General features: G+C 42.2%; 1 protein-coding gene across 1 annotated transcript in view; it reads left to right on the top strand.

The window, feature by feature from the left end:
• The window catches only part of LOC125458537 (collagen alpha-1(XXIII) chain-like), a 188,884-nt gene that overhangs the window by 129,694 nt on the left and 42,791 nt on the right, over positions 1 to 16,399 (top strand). Inside the window, exon 9 of the mRNA XM_059650680.1 lies at positions 13,980 to 14,048. Within this exon, the coding sequence (XP_059506663.1) occupies positions 13,980 to 14,048 (69 nt within the window). The remainder of the gene's footprint in view (positions 1 to 13,979; positions 14,049 to 16,399) is intronic.

Raw genomic sequence — 16,399 nt, 5'->3', positions numbered from 1 at the left:
GCCCAAATTTACTTCTGCAACTGCTTCCAATAAGCTTCAAACTTGAGAACAGAATGTTTATATTCTCTATTGGTGAAGTCATTCAATTAGCAGGCCATAAAAGAGACTTTTTAGAAAAGTAGGAAATATTTTGTGTACATATGTGGACAAAACCAGTGAAGTGGAGTTCATTGTAGTCTTCATTGTTTTTCTTTATTTGTTCATGGGATGTGGGCATTGTTGATTAGGCCAATATTTATTGCCCATCCCTAATTGCCCAGAGGGCAGTTAAGAGTAAACAATATTTCAGTGGATCTGGACTTGCATGTAAGACAGACCAGGTAGGAATGATAGATCTTCTTCCCTACGGATATTTGCGAACCAGATGTGTTTTATAACAACTGACAGTCTAATGGTCACCATGAGACTAATTTTTTTTTTCCCCTTTGTCTGAGAGATTTTCTTCCTTCATTGAATTCAAATTTCGTCGTCTGTCATGATGAGATTTGAACACCGGTCACCAGAGCACTATTAGCCTTGAATTCTGGATTACTAATCCAGTGATATTACCACTATGCCACTGCTTCACTCAGTTGATTTCAATTTGGGCATAGGAACACAATCTCAAATTTCTGATGGTGATAAAAATCAAAATATAATAAATTTCAGAAAGACACAGACTGGAGAAAGGAACAGCCAGCCAAATAATTGGCAGAAACAATGTCATCTGGATAAATGTAATATATTCTGGGAGAAAGGCAAGGAGTGGAGTGCATACAAAATGGCAAGACACTGAAGGATATGGTTGAATGAATAATTGGACCTGGGAGTTCAAACACACTGGTCTGCATTTTATCACAAATCAACCAAGTGTCAATATTGGGAGTTTCTTTGCAGGGTTTGTCTCTGTGATCCTGAGTGAGTTTCCTCCCGCTATCTTCACAAACTTGTTTCAATATCTATACAGCAAGCCCCCATGGTGGTCCACATGTCATTTCTCTCACTTACCACAGGCTCAAATATAGACTGGGTCTCCTGAGCTTGCTGATGCCAGCACCATCTTTGAAGCTCGGCCACGTACCCGGTCAAGCACTGGCAGTCCACAGCTGACCTGCATGACTCCTGTCAATTGCCCCAGACAAGTTGGGCAGTGGGAAGTTGGCACCCCGCTTTGTAGACAAGGGATCCTGAGTTCCTGGTGAACGGGGATCGTGCTTGCAGTCACTGCCTGTCGAGAGTGTCCTGAAATGTTGGTGACTGGTCAAAGATTAGAGGAGCAAGCGGTGAATTGGTGTTGCCAGGTACTGTACCTGTTCTGACTGTCTTTTCAGGAACAGTCACTGTCTAGTTTCTATCCAGCAGCTTGAAGAATGGGAAACCACCTGTTCATGAGATAGGATACGAATGCATGCAAATAGGCCTCTCACCACTCACTAGTGAAAATCTCATCTCCCTGTTCTACATTCAGCTCAAATCCAGGGCAAACACAGTATGGAGCTGGAGGAGCACAGCAGGCCAGGCAGCATCAGAGAAAAGCTGATGTTTTGGGTTGGGACCCTTCTTCAGAAATGGTGGAGGGGGAAGGGAGCTCTAAAATAAATAGAGAGTGGGGGGGATTGGGCTGGGAAATGTAGGTGGGATGGTGATAGATGAGTGCAGGTAAGCAGTGGTGGGGATTGTTCAGTAAGGTGGGAGAAGCGGATAGATGGGAGAGAAGGAGGACAGGTCAAGGAGGCGGGGTTGAGAGGGAGGGTTGGTCGTGGGATGAGGTCGGAGGTGGGCAGATTTTGAAACTAGTAAAGTCCTCATTGTCTCAATGTCCAATGGTCTCAAAGTGGACTTTACTAGCTTCAAAATCTCCCCACCCTCTGCCTCATTCCATGACCAACCCTCCCTCTCATCCCCGCCTCTTTGACCTGACACAACCGTCCTTCTTCTCTCGCACCATTCTGCCCTTCCCAACTCACTGACCAATCCCCACCACTCTCTACCTGCACTCACCTATCACCATCCTACCTACCTTCCCCAGTGTCACCTATCCTCTATTTATTTCTGAGCTCCCTTCCCCCTCCCTAATTTCTGAGCTTTCCTGCTCCTCGGATGCTGCCTGGCCTGCTGTGCTCCTCCGGCTCCACAATGTGTTATCTGTGACTCCAGCATCAGCAGTTCTTACTATCTCAAATCCAGGGCATTTTGCTGTCACTTTCAGGAAGCTTCTTGCTGGCCACCTCACGCAATTCTCCCTTTTTTCTCACCATTTCCCTCATCATTCAGGGGCTAGAAAGGTCCGATTTATTATTTTCTCAATGTGCAAGTCTAGGTAGGAACATCCAGAAAAACATTTGGGCTTCATAAATTGTATGATAAGCCACAAGAATGGAGAAGTAATAACAAATTTGTACAAAGTATTTGTTCAGTCCCAAATGAAAGATCAATAATGTTACAGAAAGCATGTAGCACAGATTCATCAGGGAAATGCAAGAGATGGGAAGCTGCAGTTAGGAGAAGAAATGGGAGCTACTGTACTGTGATTTTTCCACTAACATGTAGAAGGCTAAGCGAATATTTGATGCAAGTTTCATTTTAAATATTCCATTTCCTTTAACTGTCAAGTAAGAGTAAGTAGTGATAAAGTAAGGTGATGTATTGAATAAGTAGATCAGCAAACTAATTAGCAACCACTATCTATAGATGTCATTTCAAAACAATTGACTCTGCTGTTTGGGTCTAAAACGATAAGAAATCTGGAGAGATTTTGCATTCTTGCCAATTAGTAAAGAAGGCAGAGAAATTATAGTCCAAGCTTTAATACACATGTCCTATTAAAACAAGGTCAGTACCAGTCATTGATGTCTTGGAAAATGAATTAGACCTAGATAAAATAATAAAAATTGTGCTTTTATGGTTCATTATATCTTTACATTTCTTTGTTTATAACTGACAGGAGTAAAAACTTTGAGTCCATATGGTGGCAGGTGTGACATTATAGAATCCAGATGACACAGACCACAAGGTCTATATATTATGAGAGTGTCGAAGAATGCTGATCCCAAGAAAATATCTAATCCAAACCCAAAATTTTTAAGAGCTGCATTACACCTTACCTCAATTCTGAAGCTACTTTTACAACAGCTCCTAAGTTATTGTGTAATCAGTATCTCTTGCAAAACTACGGCCAAATTTTTCTTTCAGAAATGAACTAATGGCACCAGACATTTATTACACTCTTTTTCAGAACTTCTGTGGCATTCTGCATTGGAGATTGCTGTATGAAGTACCCAAATGGTGCAGCCTTCCTGCAGAGGACTAATACCTTTGTAATCAAAAGAAGCAATTGTATGCTTTCTAATCCAGTCAAATTGAAAGGTCATGAACAAGCAGGGTAGGGCCTGGAATTGGAATAATATTTTTTAAAACTTTTGTGTTCAATGTTGAGTCAGGGTATAGAAAACAAAAGAAAGAAAGGTTTGAGAGCGATGTAAAAGAGGCAATAGCAATTTCCACAGTCAGAAGTTAAAACTCGTTGATACTCTTAATATTTTAGGTCTGTCTTTCCTACCCCTCTTTTACTGTTGTTGTTTTTTGCAATTTTTATTTCATTTTATGTCCGTATTTGAATCCTTAAACAGTGCCTGCTTTATGTCCCTTGGTTTAGACTCAGGGTGAGAATTCAACCCAGTAATGGTGCAAAACGAGGTATCCGATTGGTTGCCCACCATACACAGCATGTTACATCGCACTCCATAAAATTAAATGTCAAGTAAGGCACGAAAGGAATGGTCATCCTGATACCACCCATAGTGCATCATCTACTAAGGTAAATCTCAGCCCCTCAGTGCCTTTCTGAAGTTTCTTCAGTTTGATTGAAGGCCTTGCAGTTATTTGCCCAACTCATGACCACCAGAGATGTTCTGTAGAAAGCAACACTCTTGATCAGACACTGGATTAATGCAAGTCCCCATTCAAAAGCTGACAAAAATGTTTGTCTGTAGCTGTCAGCGAAGTCAATGCTAAGCAAAATCCTTGATCACTGACCACAAAATCCACACAATATTTTGTAAGAGGTTCTGAATTTAATGAAAATTATGTGTAACTCGATGCTGTAAATACATTAAGCTGTCTGAGATTCCTCAAACTGGAGTTCGAGCGTATTCGTTATGATACTACAAACAGGAGATATTTGATGTTTTGAACATTTCTGAAATGGGTCACCTCTGTTGATTGTTTCTTGCTGTGAAATATTCTCTGGGATAGTGTTTTTCTTGATTCAATGTAGACCAATGCAGATGCTGCCAGACCTGCTGAGTTTTTCCAGCAACTTCTGTTTTTGTTCCTGATTTACAGTATCCGCAGTTCTGTCGGGTTTTTTTAGTTATCAGCGAAAGGTTGTTACACTGACATTTTGTATGTTTAGACAAGTAGCCAACTTACAGACTAACCCAGGCTGCATTTCAGCATTGGTCATTAGTTCTCTTGGTGCTAACTCACTTTATGTCAACCTGATGCTGTCATCACCCCACCTTGTTTTGCTTTGCATTGCCTTTTAATGTTTTTTCCCTCTTCACCAGAGTTTAGAGGCTCGTGGTACTACTCTACTGCCTTGCTGTTTAGTGCTGACACCAGTGATCCCTCAAAAGGTTTTTCTATTTCTTTCCCTTGCAAAGCGTTTCAGTGCTGTCTTGGGTTTCATGGCCAGAGTAGAGTGGGCCTGCTAGTCGGTGAATTCTGTTGGCCCTGGAGTTTTAGTCAGGTGATCCAAGAGACATTTGTCGCAGGGAGACGTGTGTGTTCCCTCTCTACTTGACGCATACCAGCTGTTTTGAAGAAGGGCAATCTGCAGTGAAGTCAAGGCCCCCAGTTCCCCTGTTGCGTTGCCATTTGTGCTCAGGACCAATGGCTAGGACAACTGAGTGCAGCTCTTCATTGAGGGTGAGTTGTAGAATTGGATAAGATGACCTCCTTGATTGTGAATTGGGATGATTGTGCAAGAAAATTCATTTGTTTCATGGAAAGAAAACCCACTATGAAACTTGCTGAAAATCACACTTAGCTGAAAAATGGCAGCATTCAGTCCACCAATTATTATGGTGACATTTGAACTCTCTAACACCACTTTTCTCAGCTCCTGTCTTTAATCACCACATTACTGTCCTCGTAGAGGTCATGATGTTGATTGACTTGCATTGCTCTTAGCACATTAGATTGAGGTAGACATATACTATTTCCCTTGATCAAGTGTGAAATTACTCTGCAACTAAGCTGCACCATTCCTACTGCCTGATTCTGAAGCTCCATTTCATACCTCCATTTTTTATTTTGCCACCAAGTGCCTAGCTCTCAACCAAGTTGTTGAGTTGTAGAGTCATTGAGTCGTACAGTGTAGAAGCAGGCTCCTTGGTCCAACTCGTCCATGCCGACCAGATATCTTAAACTGATCTAGTCCCATTTGTCAATATTTGGCCTTTATCCGTTTGAGCCCTTCCTGTTCATGTACCCATCCAGATGCCTTCTAAATGCTGTAGTTGTTGGGAATGAACCACATACATATGAACCCTCAGGTTAGGAGCAGGAGTGGCCATTTGACCCATTCCATCATTTAATAGCATCACGGCTGATCTGATTGTAACCTCCACTCTACATTCATCTTACTTTGATAACCTTTCACAGCCTTACTTAGCAATAATTTATCCACCTTTGCACTGAACACAATCCTGTTTTCACTGCCTTTTGAAAAAGAGAGTTTTCCACCCGACTGCATTTACTGGAGTATTTTTGAATTGAAAAGAATCAGGAAATAAAATCTGCCTGTAGTTGGCCCATCTCTTTCTGCTTATACTTTCAGATCCAAAACAGATTTTCAGGTAAATATAGCACAGCTGACTATAAATTGCCTCTGAAATGTTTTCTTAATAAACATTTGGAATAAAATTCCAGATTTTTCCTGGGAACAAAAGTTCAGGAATCAACTGACAGCATAGGCAGTGACACAGATGTCGGTGCACCACTGGAAGTCCATTAGAGTGAAATTTCCATCCACCACTATGCTACCAACAATCATGCTATTAGCACACATTTGTTCACATGTGGAACCATAAATTCAGTCCGCGATGGCAGCGGTATGCTTGGATGGGAGTGGGAAATATGAGAGGCAGGAATTAAGTTGAGGTTTTTGGCAATCTTTTTAGTACCTTCCTGAATGAGAGTGTACTTGACAAAAGCAGCATTTGTTGCTCATTTCTGACTCCCCTTGAAGTCCTGACTTGTGAAGTATGTAATTGGGGAAGGCATAGTGAGTACTTATTTTGAAAGAAATAAATCTACTTGCTACCAGTCCTTCAAGGTGTATTGGCAGCAGTAAAATTAAAAGACAAGCTGGAGGACTACAATAGTAGGCAATGAATTATCCGTTCAATAGGATAATGGCTGATTCGACATTCCTCATATCCACTATCTGTCTCAGTTTTAAGTTCTGGTGGACCGTGACACTAGGAAGGCGAATGGTCTGTGATGGTAAGACGACCAGGGAAGAGTTGAAAATACTGGATGAAAGTCAAAGTTGAAGTGTGAACTGAGTTGTGGAGAAGATAGTACCTGCATGTTGTAAATGTCTGGAAGAAAGTTGCATTCTGATTACCACTACCAAGTTCTTTACAAATAAAAACAGGGCAATAATGGCACCAAAACGGAGTAGGACACATTAATTTTTCTAAGATAACAAAGTGTGGAGCTGGATGAACACAGCAGGCCAAGCAGCATCTCAGGAGCACAAAAGCTGACGTTTCGGGCCTAGACCCTTCATCAGAGAGGGGGATGGGGTGAGGGTTCTGGAAGAAATAGGGAGAGAGGGGGAGGCGGACCGAAGATGGAGAGAAAAGAAGATCGGTCGAGAGGAGAATATAGGTAGGGAGGGGATAGGTCAGTCCGGGGAAGATGGACAGGTCAAGGAGGTGGGATGAGGTTAGTAGGTAGGAGATGGAGGTGCGGCTTGGGGTGGGAGGAAGGGATGGGTGAGAGGAAGAACAGGTTAGGGAGGCAGAGACAGGCTGGGCTGGTTTTGGGATGCAGTGGGGGGGAGGGGACGAACTGGGCTGGTTTTGGGATGCAGTGGGCGGAGGGGACGAACTGGGCTGGTTTTGGGATGCGGTGGGGGAAGGGGAGATTTTGAGGCTGGTGAAGTCCATATTGATACCATTGGACTGCAGGGTTCCCAAGCGGAATATGAGTTGCTGTTCCTGCAACCTTCGGGTGGCATCATTGTGGCACTGCAAGAGGCCCATGATGGACATGCCATCTAAAGAATGGGAGGGGGAGTGGAAATGGTTCGCGACTGGGAGGTGCAGTTGTTTATTGCGAACCGAGCAGAGGTGTTCTGCAAAGCAGTCCCCAAGCCTCCGCTTGGTTTCCCCAATGTAGAGGAAGCCACACCGGGTACATTGGATACAGTATACCACATTGGCAGATGTGCAGGTGAACCTCTGATTAATATGGAAAGTCATCTTGGGGCCTGGGATAGGGGTGAGGGAGGAGGTGTGGGGGCAAGTGTAGCATTTCCTGCGGTTGCAGGGGAAGGTGCCGGGTGTGGTGGGGTTGGAGGGCAGTGTGGAGCCAACAAGGGAGTCACAGAGAGAGTGGTCTCTCCGGAAAGCAGACAAGGGTGGGGATGGAAAAATGTCTTGGGTGGTGGGGTCGAATTGTAGATGGCGGAAGTGTCGGAGGATGATGCGTTGTATCCGGAGGTTGGTGGGGTGGTGTGTGAGAACGAGGGGGATCCTCTTTGGGCGGTTGTGGCGGGGGCAGGGTGTGAGGGATGTGTTGTGGGAAATGCGGGAGACGTGGTCAAGAGTGTTCTCGACCACTGCGGGGGGGAAAGTTGCGGTCCTTGAAGAACTTGGACATCTGGGATGTGTGGGAGTGGAATGCCTCATCGTGGGAGCAGATGCGGCGGAGGAATTGGGAATAGGGGATGGAATTTTTGCAGGAGGGTGGATGGGAGGAGGTGTATTCTAGGTAGCTGTGGGAGTCGGTGGGCTTGAAATGGACATCAGTTATGAGCTGGTTGCCTGAGATGGAGACTGAGAGGTCCAGGAAGGTGAGGGATGTGCTGGACGTAGCCCAGGTGAACTGAAGGTTGGGGTGGAAGGTGTTGGTGAAGTGGATGAACTGTTCTGTTCGCTTTATTATAATGGGCTAACACTAGTTTAGGCAGTGAGAGCGTCTGTTAGAAATAGGTGAAAAACTATAAGCACATGTCTGGATCAGTGCTCATTTTGTGTCTGCTAATATCTAGTTTTTAATCCTGCCCACAAACTATGGATTGTACTAGTTAGCAGGCAGAAATTACCAATGCTATTTGAAGGAATTATAATCTGCCCTTGAGATAGAATGCTAGAAAGATTTTAGAAGGCATCTTGCTTACATTACGTGCTAGTTACATGCAGTTCTAACTATTGATTAACTGTTTGTAGTAGCTGTACAACATTCTTCAGAGGATTCTGAATATAGTTTTATCTTTATGGAAATGCTTATTGTAATTTCACCGAGACAGGAGGTAAAACAGTTGCAAGCAGTGACCAAACAGGAGGAAGTATTCCTGCAAAAAATTTTATCCTCCAAACAGATTCGAACAACATGCCTCCAGTTCTCAGAGACGCTCAATAGGAAAGTTTCTACAGGGAAGCTGTCCAAGATTTATTTCTTGCAAGAAGATCTGCAGCCAATTAACAATAAAGTCTAGGCACTTAGTCAAAGCACCCCTCCTGCTTCTATCTCCATGAGGTTATCAATAACAACAGTTAGTGCACAGTCTGTGTTTGTGTTAAACTGGGAACTGATGTCATGTCTCAGAGATAATGGGAACTGCAGATGCTGGAGAATTCCAAGATAATAAAATGTGAGGCTGGATGAACGCAGCAGGCCAAGCAGCATCTCTTTGTGCTCCTGAGATGCTGCTTGGCCTGCTGTGTTCATCCAGCCTCACATTTTATTACTGATGTTATGTCTGTTTAGAGCAACTGATGTCATGTCTGTTTAGAGCAAACAGGTTCATCACCGTCTCCATAGACATTCAGAATTAGTTCAGTAGCGCTCTGAAGCTTGCAGGAGGAAAGAGTTGAGTATGGTAGCTTGCACTAAAATCCCAGTTCCCTATACAACAATGTAATGGCACAATTTGCAATCAGTAAGTGATTACCTGCAACACAATATGTAGATCTGTACCATAAGTCTAAGTGTCTGCTTCAATCCTTTTTGTATTGCAGCTTCTCCATCCTAATCTTTGTTTCTATACAAGTGGCTTCAAATCGGGGGTAATGGCTATACCCTTGTTTCTTGGTCTGAGACTCCACTTGGGCCAGACTGCATCACAAACAGATCCATGGCTTTAACCATAGGCCCTCATCAAAAAATGGAGGCTTGTATTGTAGGTTTGGCAGCTGGGGAAGGGGAATAGAGGATGATGAGAGAAACCGGAAGCCTGGTTAAAAAGCCAGGTAGAAGTGGAGATGTTTAGGTGAAGAACTTAAACCTGCACTTTTGACATGCAGAGATGTGAAGTGGACTCCCGCTCCTCTCTGCTGCACCTTCAGTTAAGGATATCTCTAAAATCAACCTTTTATTGTTAGGAAATGGAAGAGTTCCTAAGCATTCAAGACAAACCAGACTTAGAGGGAAATATAAAACAGACATTGGCTCTTTTACACATACTGTTAAAGATTCTAACTCCAATTTCAGATTTGCACGGAATAACAATTTTTCCAGTGTAGAAGACAACACACTATTGCCCACAAATGTGCAGCTGCTTCCAGTCTGTATATTGGAGATTTGGTGTGCCGGCCAGTGCCTGGTAAACACATACTGTCTGTTTATGTATCAATATGTATGCAAAATTTATCTGAATTCGCATGTGCATTAATTATACATAAAGCTACCTCAACATATTTCATGGCTGGAAATCACCATTAAAATTACCAGCAAACAAACATTTTAATTCACTTGGAGGGTGTGGGTGTTATCGACTGACCCAGTGTTTATTATCTGTCCCTTATTGCCCCAGAGAAGGTGGTGGTAAGCTGGAGTTCATATGCTGTAGATAGAGCCACAATACCATTAGGGAGGGAATTCCACAATTTTGATTCAATGACACTGGTGGAATGCTTAAAAATTTCCAAGTCAGCACAGAGTGACTTGGATGGGAACTTGAAGGTAGTGGTGTTCCTAGGTATCTGCTGCTTTTGCCCTTCTAAATGGAAGTGGCCGTGGGTTTGGAAGGTGCTGTCTAAGGATCTTTGAATTTCTGCAGTCGATTTGTAGATGGTACACACTGCTGCTACTGAGTGTTGGTTGTAGAGTGACTGAATGCATCTGGATGTGGTTCCAGTCAAGCATCCTGGATGGTGTCAAGCTTCTTGAGTGTTTTGGACTACAGTCATCCAGGCAAGTGGGGAGTATCCCATCACACCACTGACTTGTGCCTTGTAGATGGTGAACAGGTCTTGTGGAGACAGGAGATGAGTTACTTACTGCACATTCCTAACTTCAGACCTGCTCTTGTAGCCACTGTATAACATACCCCGTCCAGGTCACTTTCTGGTCAATGGTAATCCCTAGGATATTGACAGTGGGATTCAGTGATGGTAACACCATTGAATGTCGATGGACACTGATTAGATTATCTCCTATTATAGATGGTCATTAGCTGGCATTTGCGTAGCATAAATGTTACATGCTATTTTTCAGCCCAAACCTGGAAATGGTCCAGATCTTGTTGCATTTGATTTTGGACTGCTTCAGAATTGAGGAGCCGTAAATGGTGCTGAACATTTTGTAACCATTGGTGAACTTCTCCACTTCTGACCTTTCTGATAGAGGGAAGGTCATTGATGAAACAGCTGCAGATGCTTGGACCTAGAACACTACCCCCTGAGGAACTCCTGTTGAGATGTCTTAGAGCTGAGATGACTGACCTCCAACAATCTCAACCATCTTCCTTTGTGTTAATATGAGTCCAAGCAGTGGAGTGTTTGCCCATGATTCCTGCTGTCTCCAGTTTTGCTCAATCTCCTTGATGCCACACTTGATCAAGTATGGCCTTGATGTCAAGGGCTGTCTGTCTCACCTCTCAAATTCATTTATTTTGTCTATGTTTGAACCAAGGCTGTAATGAGGTCAGGAGCCGAGTGGCCCTGGTGGAACCCGAACTGGGTGTCACTGAGCAGCTGCTGCTTGACAGCACTGTTGATGACACCTTCCATCACTTTACTGATGACCAATAGTAAACAGATGGGATGGTAACTGGTCGGGTTGAATTTGTCCTTAACAAAAACAGAAGTTGTTGTAAAAGCTCAGCAGATCTAGCAGCACCTGTGGAGGAAAAAAAAAATCAGAGTTAATGTTTAGGGTCAGTTGACCCTTCCTCAGAACTGGACCCGAAATGTTAACTATGTTTTTTTTTTCTCCACAGATGCTGCCAGACCTGCTGAGCTTTTCCAGCAATTTTGTTTTTTTGTTCCTGATTTACAATATCGGCAGTTTTCTCGGTTTTTATTGAATTTGGCCTTCTTCTGTACAGGACATATCTGGACAATTTGCTATATTGATGGGTAGATACTAGTCTTGTAACTGTACTAGGAGAGCTTGGTTAGAGATGTGGCAGGCTCTGGAGCACAAGTCTTCAGTACAGTTGCCAAAATATTGTCAGGGCCCAGAGCTTTTGGACTATCTAATGCCTCCAACTGTTTGTTAATATCATGTGGAATTAATTGAATTAGCTTAAACCTGGCATCTGTGATACTGGGGACCAACAAAGGAGGCTGAGATGGATCATCCAATCAGGATTTCTGGCTGAAAATAGTTGTGAATACTTCAGTCTTATCTTTGGTCCTGTTGTGCTAGGTTCTGCAATCATTGTGGATGGGGATATTTGTGGAACTGCCTCCTCCACAAGTTGTTTAATTATTCACTATTTTTCATAATTGGATGTAGCAGGACTGCAGAGCTTAGATCTGATCCGTTGGTTGTGTGATCACTTAGCTCCATCTATCACTTGCTAATTGTGGTGTTATCCTGCTGTATAGCCTCATCAAGTTGACAAAACAGAATTTTTTGGAAAGGCTCAGCAGATCTGGCAGCATCTGTGAAGAAAAAATCAGAGTTAATGGTTCCGGTCCCGTGACCCTCCCTCTGATCTCACCGGACCCGAACGTTAACTCTGTTTTTTTCCCTCACAGATGCTGCCAGACTTGCTGAGCTTTTCCAGCAACTTCTGTTTTTGTTCCTGATTCACAGCATCCGCAGTTCTTTTGGTTCTCATCAAGTTGACACTTAATTTTCAGTTATGCGTGGTGCTGCTCCTCATGTGCACTCAGCACTCTTCACTGGACCTGGGTTGATCCCTAGCTTGACGGCAATGGTAGAGTGTGGGGACAGGCTAGACCATGAGGTTGCAGATTGTATCAGAGATAATAAGAACTGCAGATGCTGGAAAATCCGAGATAACAAGGTGTGGAGCTAGATGAACACAGCAGGCCAAGCTGCACCTTAGGAGCAGGAAAGCTGATGTTTCGGGCCGGGAACCTTCATCATTCTGATGTAGGGTTTGGACCCGAAACGTCAGCTTTCCTGCTCATGAGGTGCTGCTTGGCCTGCTGTGTTCATCCAGCTCCGCACCTTGTTATCTGTGTTGCAGATTGTGCTGGAACACAAATCTCCTGCTGTTGATGGGCATCCATGAGGTGCTGTGGCCCAACAACTGCAGAATTGCTGGATTGGTTCCAAGTCTGCTCTGTTTAGTACACAACAGGATGTAAGGTATTATAAATGTGAAGGTGGGATTTCGTCTCCACAAGAACTATGTAGTGGTCACTCTTACTAACACTGTCATGGACCCTTACATCTGTGGCAGACAGACTGGTGAGTCTGGAGTCGTGTGTTTTTCCTCTTGTTGTTTCCCTCAACATCTGCTACAGAATCAGTCTAGCCCAATATCCTTTAGAACTTGACCAGTTTAGTCAGTAATGCTGCTTTCTGCCAAGCCCTCCTTGGTGGTGGATATTGAAAATTCCCACATTCTGTGTCCTTGCTGCTTTCAGTGATTTCATATTGTGGTTTTCTGCTTCACATTTCCAAAATTCACCAAGTTTCACCAGTCAGTTTTGTGTTGTTAAATCCATACAAACATATTTAGTCTTTTACACTTTGATTGCATAAATTAAATCATTTAACCTGTTAATATATTTTCTTGCTCTGTTTCTTTCTAATCAGAATTTCAAAACCATTACTTCTGTTTATCAGCATAAATGATCTTCTACATATGGTTAATATTTTAGATCGCCATCAGAAAGGATAATTTGATTATTGACAACTGAATCAAAATTGTCAAAATGTGCAAACATTTTTTGTTCATAGAATTATTCACTTGAACCCCTTCAAATTGAGGATATATCCTAAAGGTTCAAATAATCTAAAGAAATTACAGCCATGTGTCTTAGCTGATTGTTTCAGGAGCAAACATGCGCCCAAATGTGAAGGGTAGAATTTCATGTAACCTGGACTGACATTATTGAAATTGGAGGATGTTTTTAGTGATTATGTTAATGATATCCACTGTTACTTTAAGTAAGCAAACACAGATCTGCTTTTGTTTTGCTGCCGGCTATAGTTTCTACCTAGCATTTTTTTTATCAGCAACAGAAATTGATTCTATAAGCTGCCACTGTGTGGTCAGCAGTAAGAGCGACACTCATTATTAGATGAACTTCATGGTTTTCTAAAACTTGTTTACAAAGATTTGAGTTAAAGAGCAGGGGAAAATGGAGAAATAATGGGGGGCCCTTAACTTACAAGAACATGTGGGAAATTAACAGTACTGAAATCAATAGCATGTCAGAATTCACGATTTAGTTAAGATTTGAGTTGTGCCAGTGCATCCATCTGGCAGCCACATGTTAAAGCCATTTCTCTGAACACAATGTAATCCTGTAATCATACAAACATCATTTTCACAGCCACCCATCGCTTGGCAATGTGTCTGGTCTTACCGGTCACAAGTGGAAAGGTCACTTACCAGTCAGCAGGTGAGAATGCCAAAGGCAGGCAAGTGGTGCAGATAGATAACATTTATGTGCTGTAAGCAAAGCATGAACTTAACAATCTAATATTGTGTTACACACGCATGTGTATGCGTTTGCGCAATTACAAATTGTTCTTTTTCAGATACTTTTACATGTTACAACCTCTGTAATTCAAAAGAGGTAGCGGGAAGCTGCTCACACCTCTGTCCTGCTCTTCACTGAGGTCCTCTGAGCTTTGAAACCTGGAGGACTCTGCTAAAGAGATAATGGGAACTGCAGATGCTGGAGAATCCAAGACAACAAAGCGTGAAGCTGGATGAACACAGGCCAAGCAGCATCTCAGGAGCACAAGATGCTGCTTGGCCTGCTGTGTTCATCCAGCTTCACACTTTGTTGTCTAGGACTCTGCTAAAACTTGCTCCTCCTCTACAGGATTAGGGTAGATCCAGTCATCAGCACACAAAACACCTGAACTCCCAAATCTCTCTGGACATCCACTGTTTTTAACTTTATATCATTTAGAAAGTACCTTGATCTATCTTTTCTCGGTCCAAAATGGATAACCTCACACTAGTTTACACTGAAATCTACATGCTACAGTTCTGTCTGTTCACTTGGTCTGTCAATATCCCCTTGTAATTTTATGCTATAATCCACACTGTCTATAATGTAATCTAATTTTGTGTCATCAGCAAACATGGATACTTTTCTATGCCATTATCCAAGTTAAGAAATTACGTTAATAATCGACGGCCTAACACAAATCCTTCTGGGACACCACAGGTCACATCTGCCAATTTGAGATACCTACCATTGCTCCTGCTTTCTGTTGCCTTTCACTCAATCAGTTCCCTAGATATGGCAATAATTTGCCGTCCATTCCATGGGCTTCTATATTGTTAACAGTCGCTTATGTAGGTTTTGATCAAATACTTCTAGAACTCCACATAAACAACATCCATAGACATTCTCCTATTGACCAACTTAGTCAATTGTTCAAAAAACATTCATTGAGGTTTGTCAGATATAACCTACCTGTCATGAATCCAAGCTGGTTCTCCCTGATTAACTGAAAATGTTTGAGATATTCAGTTACCTCGTCCTTGATTATAGTTTCCAACAATTTTCTCACCACAGATGATAGGCAAAATAGTCTGTAATTCCCTAGTTTTCCTCTTTCACTCTCCTTGAAAAGTGGAGTGACTTCTGCAAATTTCCGATCAAGAGGGATGACTTCTGTATCTAGGGAACTCTGAAAGAATATAGTTAGGACATCCACAATGTGTTCCCCTACTTCCTCTAATATCTTTGTTTGGAAACCATCAGACCCTGGGGATTTGTCACTCTGATTCCATTAATTTCCTCATTACCAATGTCTTCCTTACATATTTTTTCAGTGCCTGTCTCTGATCCATTATTAATCTTCTTGGGATGTGGGCAAAATATCTTCTGTTTCTACTGTAAATACTAAGACAAAGTAATTGTTTAATATGTCTGCTGTTTTCCAATATTCATTGACAATATTCCCACATTTCACTCATTCCGGGCCAATGTTGCCCCAGACCACCCATTTTCCATTTATATAACTATACAATTTCTTCTTATTGATTATGATGTCCCTTGCAAATTTGTAACTTTCCCATTCAGCATGACCTGTGCTGTGTTTTGCATTTTTGTGAGACCTTTTAGTTTTGTGCAGTCCCTTATCACTTGAATTCAGAACTAGTTCTGAAAAATAGGACTTGAATCATTTAACTGATTTTTCTTCAGAGATGATGCCAGATCAACTGAGTTTTTTCCAACAATTTCTGTTTTTGTTTGCATGAGAATTTTTCATCTCTACTCTCAAAATTGAGAAAAAAAACAATGTCCAAGTGCATAAGGCTCTGCCCTAGATCCCTCAAGATCTTTTTAAATGTGGCTTGACAACAAACTGGTGATGAGCCCAAGTGGTTTGAGATGGATTCCCTGAGGGGGTCTCTCATTGCTGTGTTTTAGAATCAAATACATAACTAACTCCAGCACTATAGCATCATTTTTCTATGAATGTGAAGTGGAAGCTGTATCAATATTGTTGCAAGTCTAATAGATGTGTGAATTTTAGGATATACAGGTATAAACCTGATTTTTATTAGTTCTATGAGGAAAGCCATGGGCTAAACTTTCCGCTTATTGACAATGAATTGATCAGTAATCTAGCCCATATGTTTCAAACTGACTTTTTTTCAGTTGTCTGACATTTGTATTGTGATTTATTATTCTGTTTTTCTGATATGCATAAATGTTGATAATTTGATAGTAATGATATTAGTGTGTCTCTCCTACATAAGGTGGTTGTACTAACAAGAGAGCAG

Source organism: Stegostoma tigrinum, chromosome 13 (assembly GCF_030684315.1).
Source record: "Stegostoma tigrinum isolate sSteTig4 chromosome 13, sSteTig4.hap1, whole genome shotgun sequence".
In the NCBI taxonomy this organism is placed as follows: Eukaryota; Metazoa; Chordata; class Chondrichthyes; order Orectolobiformes; family Stegostomatidae; genus Stegostoma; species Stegostoma tigrinum.
Note: the sequence above shows the minus strand (reverse complement) of the source record. Positions and strands in the feature narration are given on the sequence as shown.